The sequence below is a fragment of the Coregonus lavaretus genome (genome assembly GCF_964263955.1).
Source record: "Coregonus lavaretus genome assembly, chromosome: 19".
Classification (NCBI taxonomy): Eukaryota; Metazoa; Chordata; class Actinopteri; order Salmoniformes; family Salmonidae; genus Coregonus; species Coregonus lavaretus.
The window spans coordinates 47,876,793-47,889,697 of NC_140006.1; the positions used below are offsets into that span (position 1 = coordinate 47,876,793).

At 42.4% G+C, this 12,905-nt stretch overlaps 1 protein-coding gene across 1 annotated transcript in view; it reads left to right on the forward strand.

Annotated features, from left to right (window-relative positions):
* Positions 1 to 3,063: 3,063 nt before the first annotated feature.
* LOC311146340 (thioredoxin domain-containing protein 12-like) overlaps positions 3,064 to 12,905 on the forward strand; it is a gene marked incomplete at its 3' end in the record, with an annotated part of 10,735 nt that continues 893 nt past the window's right edge. The window contains exons 1-4 of the mRNA XM_084182823.1: positions 3,064 to 3,214; positions 12,309 to 12,369; positions 12,604 to 12,656; positions 12,761 to 12,834. Of these exons, the coding sequence (XP_084038949.1) occupies positions 3,118 to 3,214; positions 12,309 to 12,369; positions 12,604 to 12,656; positions 12,761 to 12,834 (285 nt within the window). The 5' untranslated portion in view covers positions 3,064 to 3,117. The remainder of the gene's footprint in view (positions 3,215 to 12,308; positions 12,370 to 12,603; positions 12,657 to 12,760; positions 12,835 to 12,905) is intronic.

Here is a 12,905-nt window from a genome sequence, read left to right on the forward strand (position 1 = left end):
GGCGCAGTGGTCTAAGGCACTGCATCGCAGTGCTGGCTGTGCCACTAGAGATCCTGGTTCGTATCCAGGCTCTGTCGTAGCCGGCCGCGACCGGAAGACCCATGGGGCGGCGCGCACAATTGGCCCAGCGTCGTCCAGGGTAGGGGAGGGAATGGCCGGCAGGGATGTAGCTCAGTTGGTAGAGCATGGCGTTTGCAACGCCTGGGTTGTGGGTTCGATAAAATAATGTATGCACTAACTGTAAGTCGCTCTGGATAAGAGCGTCTGCTAAAATGACTAAAATGTAAAAAATGCATTTATAACATTGTACCAGAACTTCCTGTTTCCATCACAGCTGTCGTTATTTTTTTAAATATGGTATGACTTTAATTGCATAAAAACTGTGAATGGAAATGTTGTTATACAGGAGATACAGTGCCTGAAGCAATTATTCACACCCCTTGACTTTTTCCACATTTTGTTGTGTTACAGCCTGAATTTAAAATTGATTAAATTGAGATGTTTTTGTCACTGGCCTACACACAATACCCCATAATGTCAAAGTGGAATCATATTTTTATAAATGTTAAAACATTTATAAAAAAAAATGAAAAGCTGAAATGTCTTGAGTCAATAAGTATTCAACCCCTTTGTTATTGCAAGATTAAATACATTAATGAGTTTTAAAAAAGTCACATAATATGTTGCATGGACTTTGTGTGCAATAAGTGTTTAATATGATTTTGAATGACTACCTCATCAAGGAGGTTTTCCAATGTCTCGCAAAGAAGGGCACCTATTGGTAGATGGGTAAAAATAAAAAAGCAGACATTGAATATACCTTTGAGCATGGTGAAGTTATTAATTACACTTTATTAATTACACTTTGGATGGTGTATCACTACAAAGATACAGGCGTCCTTCCTAACTCAGTTGCCGGAGAGGAAGGAAACCGCTCAAGGATTTCACCATGAGGCCAATTGTCACGATCGTTCATAGACGGGTCAGACCAAGGCGCAACGTGATATGCATACATGTTTATTTGAACCGAATAAACAACTACAAAACAACAAACGAAACGTGAAGTCCAAGGTACACAAACAACATACCTCAACACGGAACAAGATCCCACAACCCACTAGTGCCAATAGGCTGCCTATGTATGGTCCCAAATCAGAGACAACGAGCTACAGCTGCCTCTGATTGGGAACCACCCCGGCCAACATAGATCTACACATAATAGAACACCAACATAGAAATACACAACATAGAACATACACACCCTGACTCAACATATACGAGTCCCCAGAGTCAGGGCGTGACACCAATGGTGACTTTAAAACAGTTACAGAGTTTAATGGTTGTGATAGAAGAAAACTGAGGATGGATCAACAACATTGTCGTTACTCCACAATACTAACCTAAATGGCAGAGTGAAAATAAGGAAGCCTGTACAGAATAAAAATATTTCAAAACATGCATCCTGTTTGCAAGAAGACACTAAAGTAATACTGCAAAAAATGTGGCAAAACAATTCAATTTTTGTCCTGAATACAAAGTGTTGTGTTGGATTTGCCCCAAACATAACACATTACTGAATACCACTCTCCATATTTTCAAGCATAGTGCTGGCTGCATCATGTTAGGGGTACAGTGAGGGAAAAAAGTATTTGATCCCCTGCTGATTTTGTACGTTTTCCCACTGACAAAGACATGATCAGTCTATAATTTAAATGGTAGGTTTATTTGAATAGTGAGAGACAGTTTCCCTCATTAAAATGGAAATCAATTTATAACATTTTTGACATGCACATTTCTGGATTTTTTTTGTTGTTATTCTGTCTCTCACTGTTCAAATAAACCTACCATTAAAATTATAGACTGATCATTTCTTTGTCAGTGGGCAAACATACAAAATCAGCAGGGGATCAAATACTTTTTTCCCTCACTGTATGTTTGTCATCGTTAAGGACTGGGGAGAAAAATAAAACAGATAAAAAGAAAGGAAATGGAGTTAAGGCAAAATCCTATAGAAATACCTTTTTCAGTCTGCATTCCACCAGACACTGGGAGATGAATTCACCTTTTAGCAGGACAATAACCTAAAACACCAGGCCAAATCTACACTGGAGTTGCTTACAAAGAAGACAGTGAATGTTCCTGAGTGGCCGAGTTACAGTTTTGACTTAAATCTACTTGGAAATCTATGGCGAGACCTGAAAATGTTTGTCTAGCAATGATCAACAACCAATTTGACAGAGCTTGAAGAATTTTGAAAAGAATAATATAATAATATGCCATTTAGCAGACGCTTTTATCCAAAGCGACTTACAGTCATGCGTGCATACATTTTTTATTTTTATTTTTTTGTGTATGGGTGGTCCCGGGGATCGAACCCACTACCTTGGCGTTACAAGCGCCGTGCTCTACCAGCTGAGCTACAGCGGACCACAGGACCAATAATGGGCAAATGTTGCACAATCCAGGTGTGGGAAGCTCTTAGAAATTTACCCTGAAAGACTCAGCTGTAATCGCTGCCAAAGGTGCTTCTACAAACTATTGACTCAGAGGTGTAAATAGTTATTTAAATGAGATATTTCTGTATTTTATTTTCAATAAATGTGCTAAAATGTCTAAAAACACGTTTTCACTTTTTCATTATGGGATCATTGTGTGTAGATGGGTGAGATTTTTTTTTTGAATCCATTTTAAATTCGGGCTGTAACACAACAAAATTTGGACTAAAACAAGGGAGTATGAATACTTTCTGAAGGCACTGTAGATTGTACAAAGAAGAAACGAGGAAGTTCAACTCGCTTTTTCCTGTTCGTCACTAGTTAACATAGCCAAAGTGTTTTCGTGTGTGTGTTTTATTTTTATTTTTACAATTTCTCTTCTTAAAATGTTATTTTAAACCGAACCCTAACAACCAAACTGGTAACCTTATGCCTAACCATAACCTTAAATTAAAACCAAAATGCTAATTTGTGTTTAAATGTTTTTGTTTTCTACAGACAATTTTGACTTTGTGGCTGTGGTAACTGGTGGAAACCCTTTTCCTGTCCAACGGAACATCACTTCCGGTGTATTTCACTGTGCGCTAGTTTGTTGGAAGAAAGGCCGACACAGCAAACAAATATGCAGTCCCCTCTTGTGAATATCGCTTTGTTGTCCTCTTATGTTTTATTTTCTCTGACTCATATTCAGAAGGTTGCAGCTGAGGCGAATGCGAGAGGTAAGACAATCAAATGTAGCTTGGGTGGGAGCTCTGAAAGCTAGCTAGCTAACGTTATCTTAGCAATCATCAGGTCATGCTAACAAGATTCTTGCTAGCTAGCAGTTTGAGGGGGTCGTCACTAGTTACCACAGCCACAAAGTCATAATTATGTCTAAACCCCGCCTATTTCGAAAATGTCTCTTCCTAAAATCTGATTTTAAACCTAACCTTAACCACACTGCTAACCTTTATACAAACTCTAATCTTAAATTAAGACCAAAAAGCGAATTTTTATTGTCAGGAATCTTGACGATATAGCCAATTCTGACTCTGTGGCTGTGGTAAATAGGAACAACCCAATTTGAGTTATCTAACTTGGAAGCCAGATGTCAGTAAGCTTAGATCTTACTTTTAAAGCTTTATCCGTTTTGTGTTGTCGAGGACGCAATTTCGCGCCCGCAGGCTACCTGTTGATTGAAAACAAACCTCTTCCTTGTCTCATTGGGTATGGTAATCTGATTAATCCTGCTGTAGTAATACACATTATAATGTGTTATTTTTAGCATTATTGTTATTGATTACTGCATTGTGGGGTTTAGAGCTCCAAGAACGGCATTTCACTGGACTTGTGCACATGACTTGGAAAATTGAAACAATTAATTGGTATACAGCCTGAAGCTAATGCCTGCAAAATCTTGTAAATGTTCCTTACAAGCCAGAATGTTGAATAAAATAACATTTTAAAAATCACTCTACCAGTTGTCTGTGCTGTTTGTCCTTCAGCTGCTCGAAATTTGACACACCATATCCACAGGAAAGTTAGTTTTTATATAGAATATTCTCTCGTCAATAGCTATTGAACCAAGCATGCCGTGACAATGAAAATGTTGTTTGGAATCAGGGGAGGATTTAAAAAAAAAAACACGTTTAAAGCAGCTGATGGACATACAGCAAAGACAACCGGTAGAGTAAGTTTAAATATAATTTTATTCAACTTTCTGGCTTGTAATTAACATTTACACAATTGTACTTTCGGGCTGTATATACCAATTAATTGTGTATTACAGCCTGATTTAATCAGACTGTGTGTGGGTAGCCCAATAATGGACTCACTCCTTATAGTACAAGGACCTTACCTGTTTCGAGGCAAATTTGGCTCCGGAAGCCAAAACAGCCAAATACTCCTTTTGAAACGTGAATTTATTCTCAATTACGGTACGGCTCTAGAAACATAAAGCCTTCTACTTTCACATCACATCAAAATAATTTCACAAATGCTAAATTATATACTTACTGCACGCTGTTTTTAACACAGTATTTTCAGCGACAGAACGTTTGTGGCGTCAGTCTTCCGTTTACACACAGGTGTTCGGAGACGCAGGTAGCTAATTAGCACAGGTAGTCCCCTCTGGATAGCTAATTAGCACAGGTAGTCCCCTCTGGATAGCTAATTAGCACAGGTAGTCCCCTCTGGATAGCTAATTAGCACAGGTAGTCCCCTCTGGATAGCTAATTAGCACAGGTAGTCCCCTCTGGATAGCTAATTAGCACAGGTAGTCCCCTCTGGATAGCTAATTAGCACAGGTAGTCCCCTCTGGATAGCTAATTAGCACAGGTAGTCCCCTCTGGATAGCTAATTAGCACAGGTAGTCCCCTCTGGATAGCTAATTAGCACAGGTAGTCCCCTCTGGATAGCTAATTAGCACAGGTAGTCCCCTCTGGATAGCTAATTAGCACAGGTAGTCCCCTCTGGATAGCTAATTAGCACAGGTAGTCCCCTCTGGATAGCTAATTAGCACAGGTAGTCCCCTCTGGATAGCTAATTAGCACAGGTAGTCCCCTCTGTCTTCCATCTGCTTTCCATAAACAAGCTCTGTAACATGAAGATATGGCCGTGTGGGAGCCCTAACCCTATAAAAGGTGTGCAGGGTTCGATACTGCGACCAAAAACAGCCGCATTTGCGACTGTTTGACTTGGCAGTGAGACTCACATTTTTACACTGAACAAAAATATAAACTCAACAATTTCAAAGATTTTACTGAGTTAGTTCATATAAGGAAATCAGTCAATTCAAATAAATTCATTAGGCCCTAATTTATGGATTTCACATGACTGGGAATACAGATATGCATCTGTTGGTCACAGATACCTTAAAATAAAAAGGAGGGGCGTGGATCAGAAAACCAGTCAGTGTCTGGTGTGACCACCATTTGCCTCATGCAGGGTGACACATCTCCTTCGAATGGAGTTAATCAGGCTGTTGATTGTGGAATGTTGTCCCACTCCTCTTCAATGGCTGTGCGAAGTTGCTGGATATTGGCGGGAACTGGAACATGCTGTCGTACACGTCGATCCAGAGCATCCCAAACATGCTCAATGGGTGACATGTCTGGTGAGTATGCAGACCATGGAAGAACTGGGACATTTTCATCTTCCAGGAATTGTATACAGATTCTTACGACATGGGGCCGGGCATTATCATGCTGAAACATGAGGTGATGGCGGTGGATGAATGGCACGACAATGGGCCACAGGATCTCGTCACGGTATTGTACTCCGAGCATGTGCTGACCAACTGGCAAGTGTCTTCACTGACATTTTCAACATGTCCCTGACTGAGTCTGTAATACCAACATGTTTTAAGCAGACCACCATAGTCCCTGTGCCCAAGGACACTAAGATAACCTGTCTAAATGACTACCGACCCGTAGCACTCACGTCTGTAGCCATGAAGTGCTTTGAAAGGCTGGTCATGGCTCACATCAACACCATTATCCCAGAAACCCTAGACCCACTCTAATTTGCATACCGCCCCAACAGATCCACAGATGATGCAATCTCTATTGCACTCCACACTGACCTTTCCCACCTGGACAAGAGGAACACCTACGTGAGAATGCGGTTCATTGACTACAGCTCAGCGTTCAACACCATAGTGCCCACAAAGCTCATCACTAAGCTAAGGACCCTGGGACTAAACACCTCCCTCTGCAACTGGATCCTGGACTTCCTGATGGGTCGCCCCCAGGTGGTAAGGGTAGGTAACAACACATCTGCCACACTGATCCTCAACACAGGGGCCCCTCAGGGGTGCGTGCTCAGTCCCCTCCTGTACTGCCTGTTCACCCATGACTGCATGGCCAGGCATGACTCCAACACCATCATTAAGTTTGCTGACGACACAACAGTGGTAGGCCTGATCACCGACAACGATGAGACAGCATATAGGGAGGAGGTCAGAGACCTGGCCGTGTGGTGCCAGGACAACAACCTCTCCCTCAACGTGACCAAGACAAAGGAGATGATTGTGGACTACAGGAAAAAAGAGGACTGAGCACGCCCCCATTCTCATCGACTTGGCTGTAGTGGAACAGGTTGAGAGCTTCAAGTTCCTTTGTGTCCACATCACCAACAAACTATCATGGTCCAAATACATCAAGACAGTCGTGAAGAGGGCACGACAAAGCCTATTCCCCCTCAGGAGACAGAAAATATTTGGCATGGGTCCTCAGATCCTCAAAGTTATACAGCTGCACCATCGAGAGCATCCTGACTGGTTGCATCACCGCCTGGTATGGCAACTGCTCAGCCTCCGACGGCAAGGCACTACAGAGGGTAGTGCGTACGGCCCAGTACATCACTGGGGCCAAGCTTCCTGCCATCCAGGACCTCTATACCAGGCGGTGTCAGAGGAAGGCCCTCAAAATTGTCAAAGACTCCAGCCACCCTAGTCATAGACTGTTCTCTCTGCTACCGCACGGCAAGCGGTACCGGTGCGCCAAGTCTAGGTCCAAAAGGCTTCTCAACAGCTTCTACCCCCAAGCCATAAGACTCCTGAACAGATAATCATTGCTACCCAGACTATTTGCACTGCCCCCCCACCCCCCTCTTTTACGCTGCTGCTACTCTGTCTATTACTTATGCATAGTCACTTTAACTCTACCCACATGTACATATTACCTCAATTACCTCGACTAGCCGGTGCCCCCGCACATTGACTCTGCACCGTTACCCCCCTGTATATAGCCTCCCTACTGTTATTTTATTTTACTGCTGCTCTTTAGTTATTTGCTTTTATTTTTTTTACTTAACACTTAACCAACAATGCATTTTTTTATTTTATTTTTATTTTTTAAGGGCTTGTAAGTAAGCATTTCACTGTAATGTCTACACCTGTTGTATTCGGCGCATGTGGTAAATATAATGTGACTTGATTTATTAAAAGTGCCATCGATAAAATGCAGTTGTGTTCATTGTCAGGCCCTTCTCCCCCGATTGCTCAGGTTGGCCGGCGGCCAGCTCTAGGAAGTCTTGGTGGTTCCAAACTTGTTCCATTTAAGAATGATGGAGGCCACTGTGTTCTTGGGGACCTTAAATGCTGCTGAAATGTTTTGGTACCCTTCCCCAGATCTGTGCCTCAACACAATCCTGTCTCGGAGCTCTACGGACAATTCCTTCGACCTCATGGCTTGGTTTTTGCTCTGACATGCACTGTCAACTGTGGGACCTTATATAGACAGTTGTGTGCCTTTCCAAATCATGTCCAATCAATTGAATTTACCACAGGTGGACTCCAATCAAGTTGTAGAAAGATCAAGGATGATCAGTGGAAACAGGATGCACCTGAGCTCAATTTCGAGTCTCATAGCAAAGGGTCTGAATACTTATGTAAATAAGGCATTAAAAATTTTTTTTTAAAAATTTGCAAAACCTTCTAAACCTATTTTCGCTTTGTCATTATGGGTAATTGTGTGTAGATTGATGAGGGAAAAAAAGAAATTTAATAAATTTTAGAATAAGGCTGTAACGTAACAAAATGTGAATGAAAGGAAGGGGTTTGAATACTTTCCGAATGCACCGTATTACCCAGCATCCTCTACCAGTAAATGCTAAGGCAGGAATAGGAAGGCCAAACCAGGTATTTAAAAAGTTCAAAGTTCAATTCAGTCATCATGGAATAGCTTACCTTAAAAATCAACTGCTGTAACACAGTCAAGTCATCCGGGCTTCAGTCTCCTCCTGAATACACAACACTTCCTCCTGAATACACAACACTTCCTCCTGAATACACAACACTTCCTCCTGAATACACAACACGTCCTCCTGAATACACAACACGTCCTCCTGAATACACAACACGTCCTCCTGAATACACAACACTTCCTCCTGAATACACAACACTTCCTCCTGAATACACAACACTTCCTCCTGAATACACACCACTTCCTCCTGAATACACAACTCTTTAAGGTATCATGTGTTTTCTGGGTAACTGAGTCTGATGCTCTCATGCAGATAGAGACGATGGCTACAAATCATTCAAACAGTTTAAAGCACACTTATTCAATCTTCCATAATCAAAATTATACCAAATCATTTATTTTATTTTCGTGTCTCATCAAATATTACTTCGATATCAAGGGTAGAGTGAGGCTGCAGTAGCCTACCGTGGGTGCTGTTTAGCACTATCAAGGGTAGAGTGAGGCTGCAGTAGCCTACCGTGGGTGCTGTTTAGCACTATCAAGGGTAGAGTGAGGCTGCAGTAGCCTACCGTGGGTGCTGTTTAGCACATGTTAAATTGCGAAAGCAAGATGTGTTTACGGTCATGACATACTAACACACACAGCTTCACAGCAAGATCGATAGGTTTTTATATTTCATTAGAGATTATACATTTAAGAGTGTTGAATAACTACATTTTACTTGGTCTATCCCCACATTCTTTGTCTTTATAATAAATAAATAAAAAATAGTTATATTACAGTGAACGTTGATGACCCCATGTCAAAAAAATAAACCAATGTAAAAAATGTCTGGTAGAGTTTTTTCGAGATGTGTGCCACTAGTAGATCGATACTCCATTGTCACGAAGGTTGTAAAGCAAAACATGCCCATATTATGCCAGCTCGAAGATGGGGAAAATAATTGTTTCGTCCTATTATAGTGAACTTTGAGGGATTCTAATTCAGTTTTAACACAGTAAAAACGGAAGGTAAACACTGTGACATGCATGCCACTGGTAGATCAACAATCTATTGACATTAACATTGGAAAGCATAAGATGCCCATATTATGCCTGCTACAAGATGGGGAAAGTGAACATTGAGGGAACCTAATTCAATTTTAACAAAGTAAATTACAGTAGTTTTGACATGGGCATCTGATCGTACTGTTAGCCAGCAAGCTAGCTAACAGCAGACAAGGTTAGTAAGCTAAATAACCCAATAAAAATGGAAATTTCCTTGAATGTGGGAATATGCTAGGCCTACAGTGCCTTGCAAAAGTATTCATCCCCCTTGGCGTTTTTCCTATTTTGTTGCATTACAACCTGAAATGTAATTTGATTTTTATTTGGATTTCATGTAATGGACACACACAAAATAGCCCAAATTGGTGAACTGAAATAAAATAAAATAACTTATTTATTTTTTTCGAATTTTTTTAAACAACGGAAAAGTGGTGCGTGCATATATATATTCACCCCCTTTGCTATGAAGCCCCTAAATAAGATCTGGTGCAACCAATTACCTTCAGAAGTCACATAATTAGTTAGTCCACCTGTGTGCAATCTAAGTGTCACATAATCTGTCACATGATCTCAGTATATATACACCTGTTCTGAAAGGCTTGCAACACCACTAAGCAAGGGGCACCACCAAGAAAGCGACGCCATGAAGACCAAGGAGCTCTCCAAACAGGTCAGGGACAAAGTTGTGGAGAAGTACAGATCAGGGTTGGGTTATAAAAAAAAAATATCCGAAACTTTGAACATCCCACAGAGCACCATTTAAATCCATTATTAAAAAATTGAAAGAATATGGCACCACAACAAACCTGCCAAGAGAGGGCCGCCGACCAAAACTCACGGACCAGGCAAGGAGGGCATTAATCAGAGAGGCAACAAAGAGACCAAAGATAACCCTGAAGGAGCTGCAAAGCTCCACAGCGGAGATAGGAGTATCTGTCCATAGGACCACTTTAAGCTGTACACTCCACAGAGCTGGGCTTTACGGAAGAGTGGCCAGAAAAAAGCCATTGCTGGCTCTAAAGGGAAGGGTATGGCTGGCTCTAACGTGTGTGTCCTCAGATCAGGAGTGGGGGGCTGGTTTGGGCAGGGCAACACCTCTTCTCTGTTTGTCCTCCCATCCATCCCTCTGTTTTTATCCTGTCATCTGCCTCATGCCTCCTGTATCTGTGCCTCATAGTCCCCCTGTGAAACCTGTAAGGGAGAGGGAGATGGAGACAGGAGAGGTTCATGTTTGCGACAGTTCCCAGGGTCAAGTATTGAAACGAACACCATGCAAGAGGCTACAGAGAATTGGTGTGTGTGTGTGTGCTCACCTCACCAAGTTGTTTCTCTTGTGTTTCCAGCAGTCAGGTTGGAGTCTCTTCTGCTCCTATTCTGTTGGTTGGCCTCAATGGAGTACGTCCTCCTCTCCTCTCATCTCCCACTTCTCCCCCGAGGTCACAAGGAAGCAATGGTGTGCTATGTTAATCACACTGTATTATTGATTAGGCCAGGGACGATACCAGTATCGCGATACTCGTTAGTATCGTGGTAAGGAAACAAAACGCGAAGCAGATTTTACTTCTTTAGGAAAACAGCCCTAATGTTGGAAACAAACATAATTATGTTGTCAATCTTTTTATTTTAAGCTATAGCACACAATATTTTACATACAGCAGGTTTTTAAAGGACCAAAGACTTAAGTCTGCTTTGTGTTTTCATTTTTGCCATGGACAATATTCACTACATGACCAAAAGATGGTCGTCAAACATCTCAGTCCAAAATCATAGGCATTAATATGGAGTTGGTCCCCCCTTTGCTGCTATAACAGCCTCCACTCTTCTGGGAAGGCTTTCCACTAGATGTTGGAACATTGCTGCGGGGACTTGCTTCCATTCAGCCACAAGAGCATTAGTGAGGTCGGGGCACTGATGTTGGGCGATTAGGCCTGGCTCGCAGTCAGCATTCCAATTCATCCCAAAGGTGTAAGATGGAGTTATGATCAGGGCTCTGTGCAGGCCAGTCAAGTTCTTCTACACCGATCTCGACAAACCATTTCTGTATGGACCTCGCTTTGTACACGGAGGCATTGTCATGCTGAAACAGGAAATGGCCTTCCCCAAACTGTTGCCACAAAGTTGGAAGCACAGAATCGTCTAGAATGTCATTGTATGCTGTAGCATTAAGATTCCCTTCACTGGAACTAAGGGGCCTAGCCCGAACCATAAAAAACAGCCCCAGACCATTATTCCTCCTCCACCAAACGTTACAGTTGGTACTATGCATTGGGGCAGGTAGCGTTCTCCTGGCATCTGCCAAACCCAGATTCATCCGTCGGACTGCCAGATGGTGAAGCGTGATTCATCACTACAGAGAACGTGTTTCCACTGCTCCAGAGTCCAATGGCGGTGAGCTTTACACCACTCCAGCCAACGCTTGGCATTGCGCATGGTGATCTTCGGCTTGTGTGCAGCTGCTCAGCCATGGAAACCCATTTCATGAAGCTCCCGACTAACAGTTATTGTGCTGACGTTGCTTCCAGAGGCAGTTTGGAACTCTGTAGTGAGTGTTGCAACCGAGGACAGACGATCTTTACGCGCTTCAGCACTCGCCGGTCCCGTTCTGTGAGCTTGTGTGTGGCCTACCACTTCGCGACTGAGCCGTTGTTGCTCCTAGACGTTTCCACTTTACAATAACAGCACTTACAGTTGACCAGGCCGCTTCTGAATCTAGTTGATTATCCCTGGGCTAGGGTGATAGAACCTCTTCTTGTACTAGAAAATGAATTCTTCATCTGATGTGCAATTATTGATAACAATCTTTTCTCTAATTTCTCACCATGCAACTATATAGACAAAGTAGAATGGAAACTTTCTCTGAGACCTAGTTAGTTTGGCTACAATATCCATAGTACACAAGCCACCCTGCAGTCATATCAGCAGCAGAGTGAGATCAAGTTACAGTGAATCTTGCATTCTTTGTTCCCTGTGTTCAGTTCCCAGCAATGATCCCTTCATCTCTTTTAGCGAAGAGTAGACCCACCCCATGTCCTGGTTAACCAGTTACGCAAAAAGCCTGACACTCAAATGTGATTCTCCCCCAGGGTTCGGAGACAACATCCACTGGAGGAGTCTGGACGATGGGAAGAAGGAGGCAGAGGCCAGGTAAGGATATTTAACCCTGATATAAACACCTCTGGAAGAGCTAATGGGGTGTATTCACTAGGAACCAAATGGAAGCAAACTCGTTTTGAGTAAAGTTTACGGTGCAAAAATGTTTTGCAACTGTTCGACTAATGAATATACCCCTGGCCTCTCTTGCTAGGAGGATATCAATTGTATGGAACCATTGGCGAGTTTGCGTACAGTACTTTAACACATTACTTATCCTCTTCACAGTGGACTGCCACTGATGGTTATCGTCCACAAGACCTGGTGTGGAGCCTGCAAAGGTAAAGACCTTCCTCTTATAATAACCTGATTACATTTACAAAACAGCCATGTCATCTCCTGCACAATGAAGCCATCATCATCATGTTCAGTTTTCTCCCTCCAGCTCTGAAGCCCAAGTTCGCTGAGTCCAAGGAGATCTCTGAGCTGGCTCACAACTTTGTCATGGTCAACCTGGAGGTGAGGATAATGGACTGTTTAATTATTAAGAGTCTATTGACGCATCTGTGCGTCAATCTAAGTAACTTAAT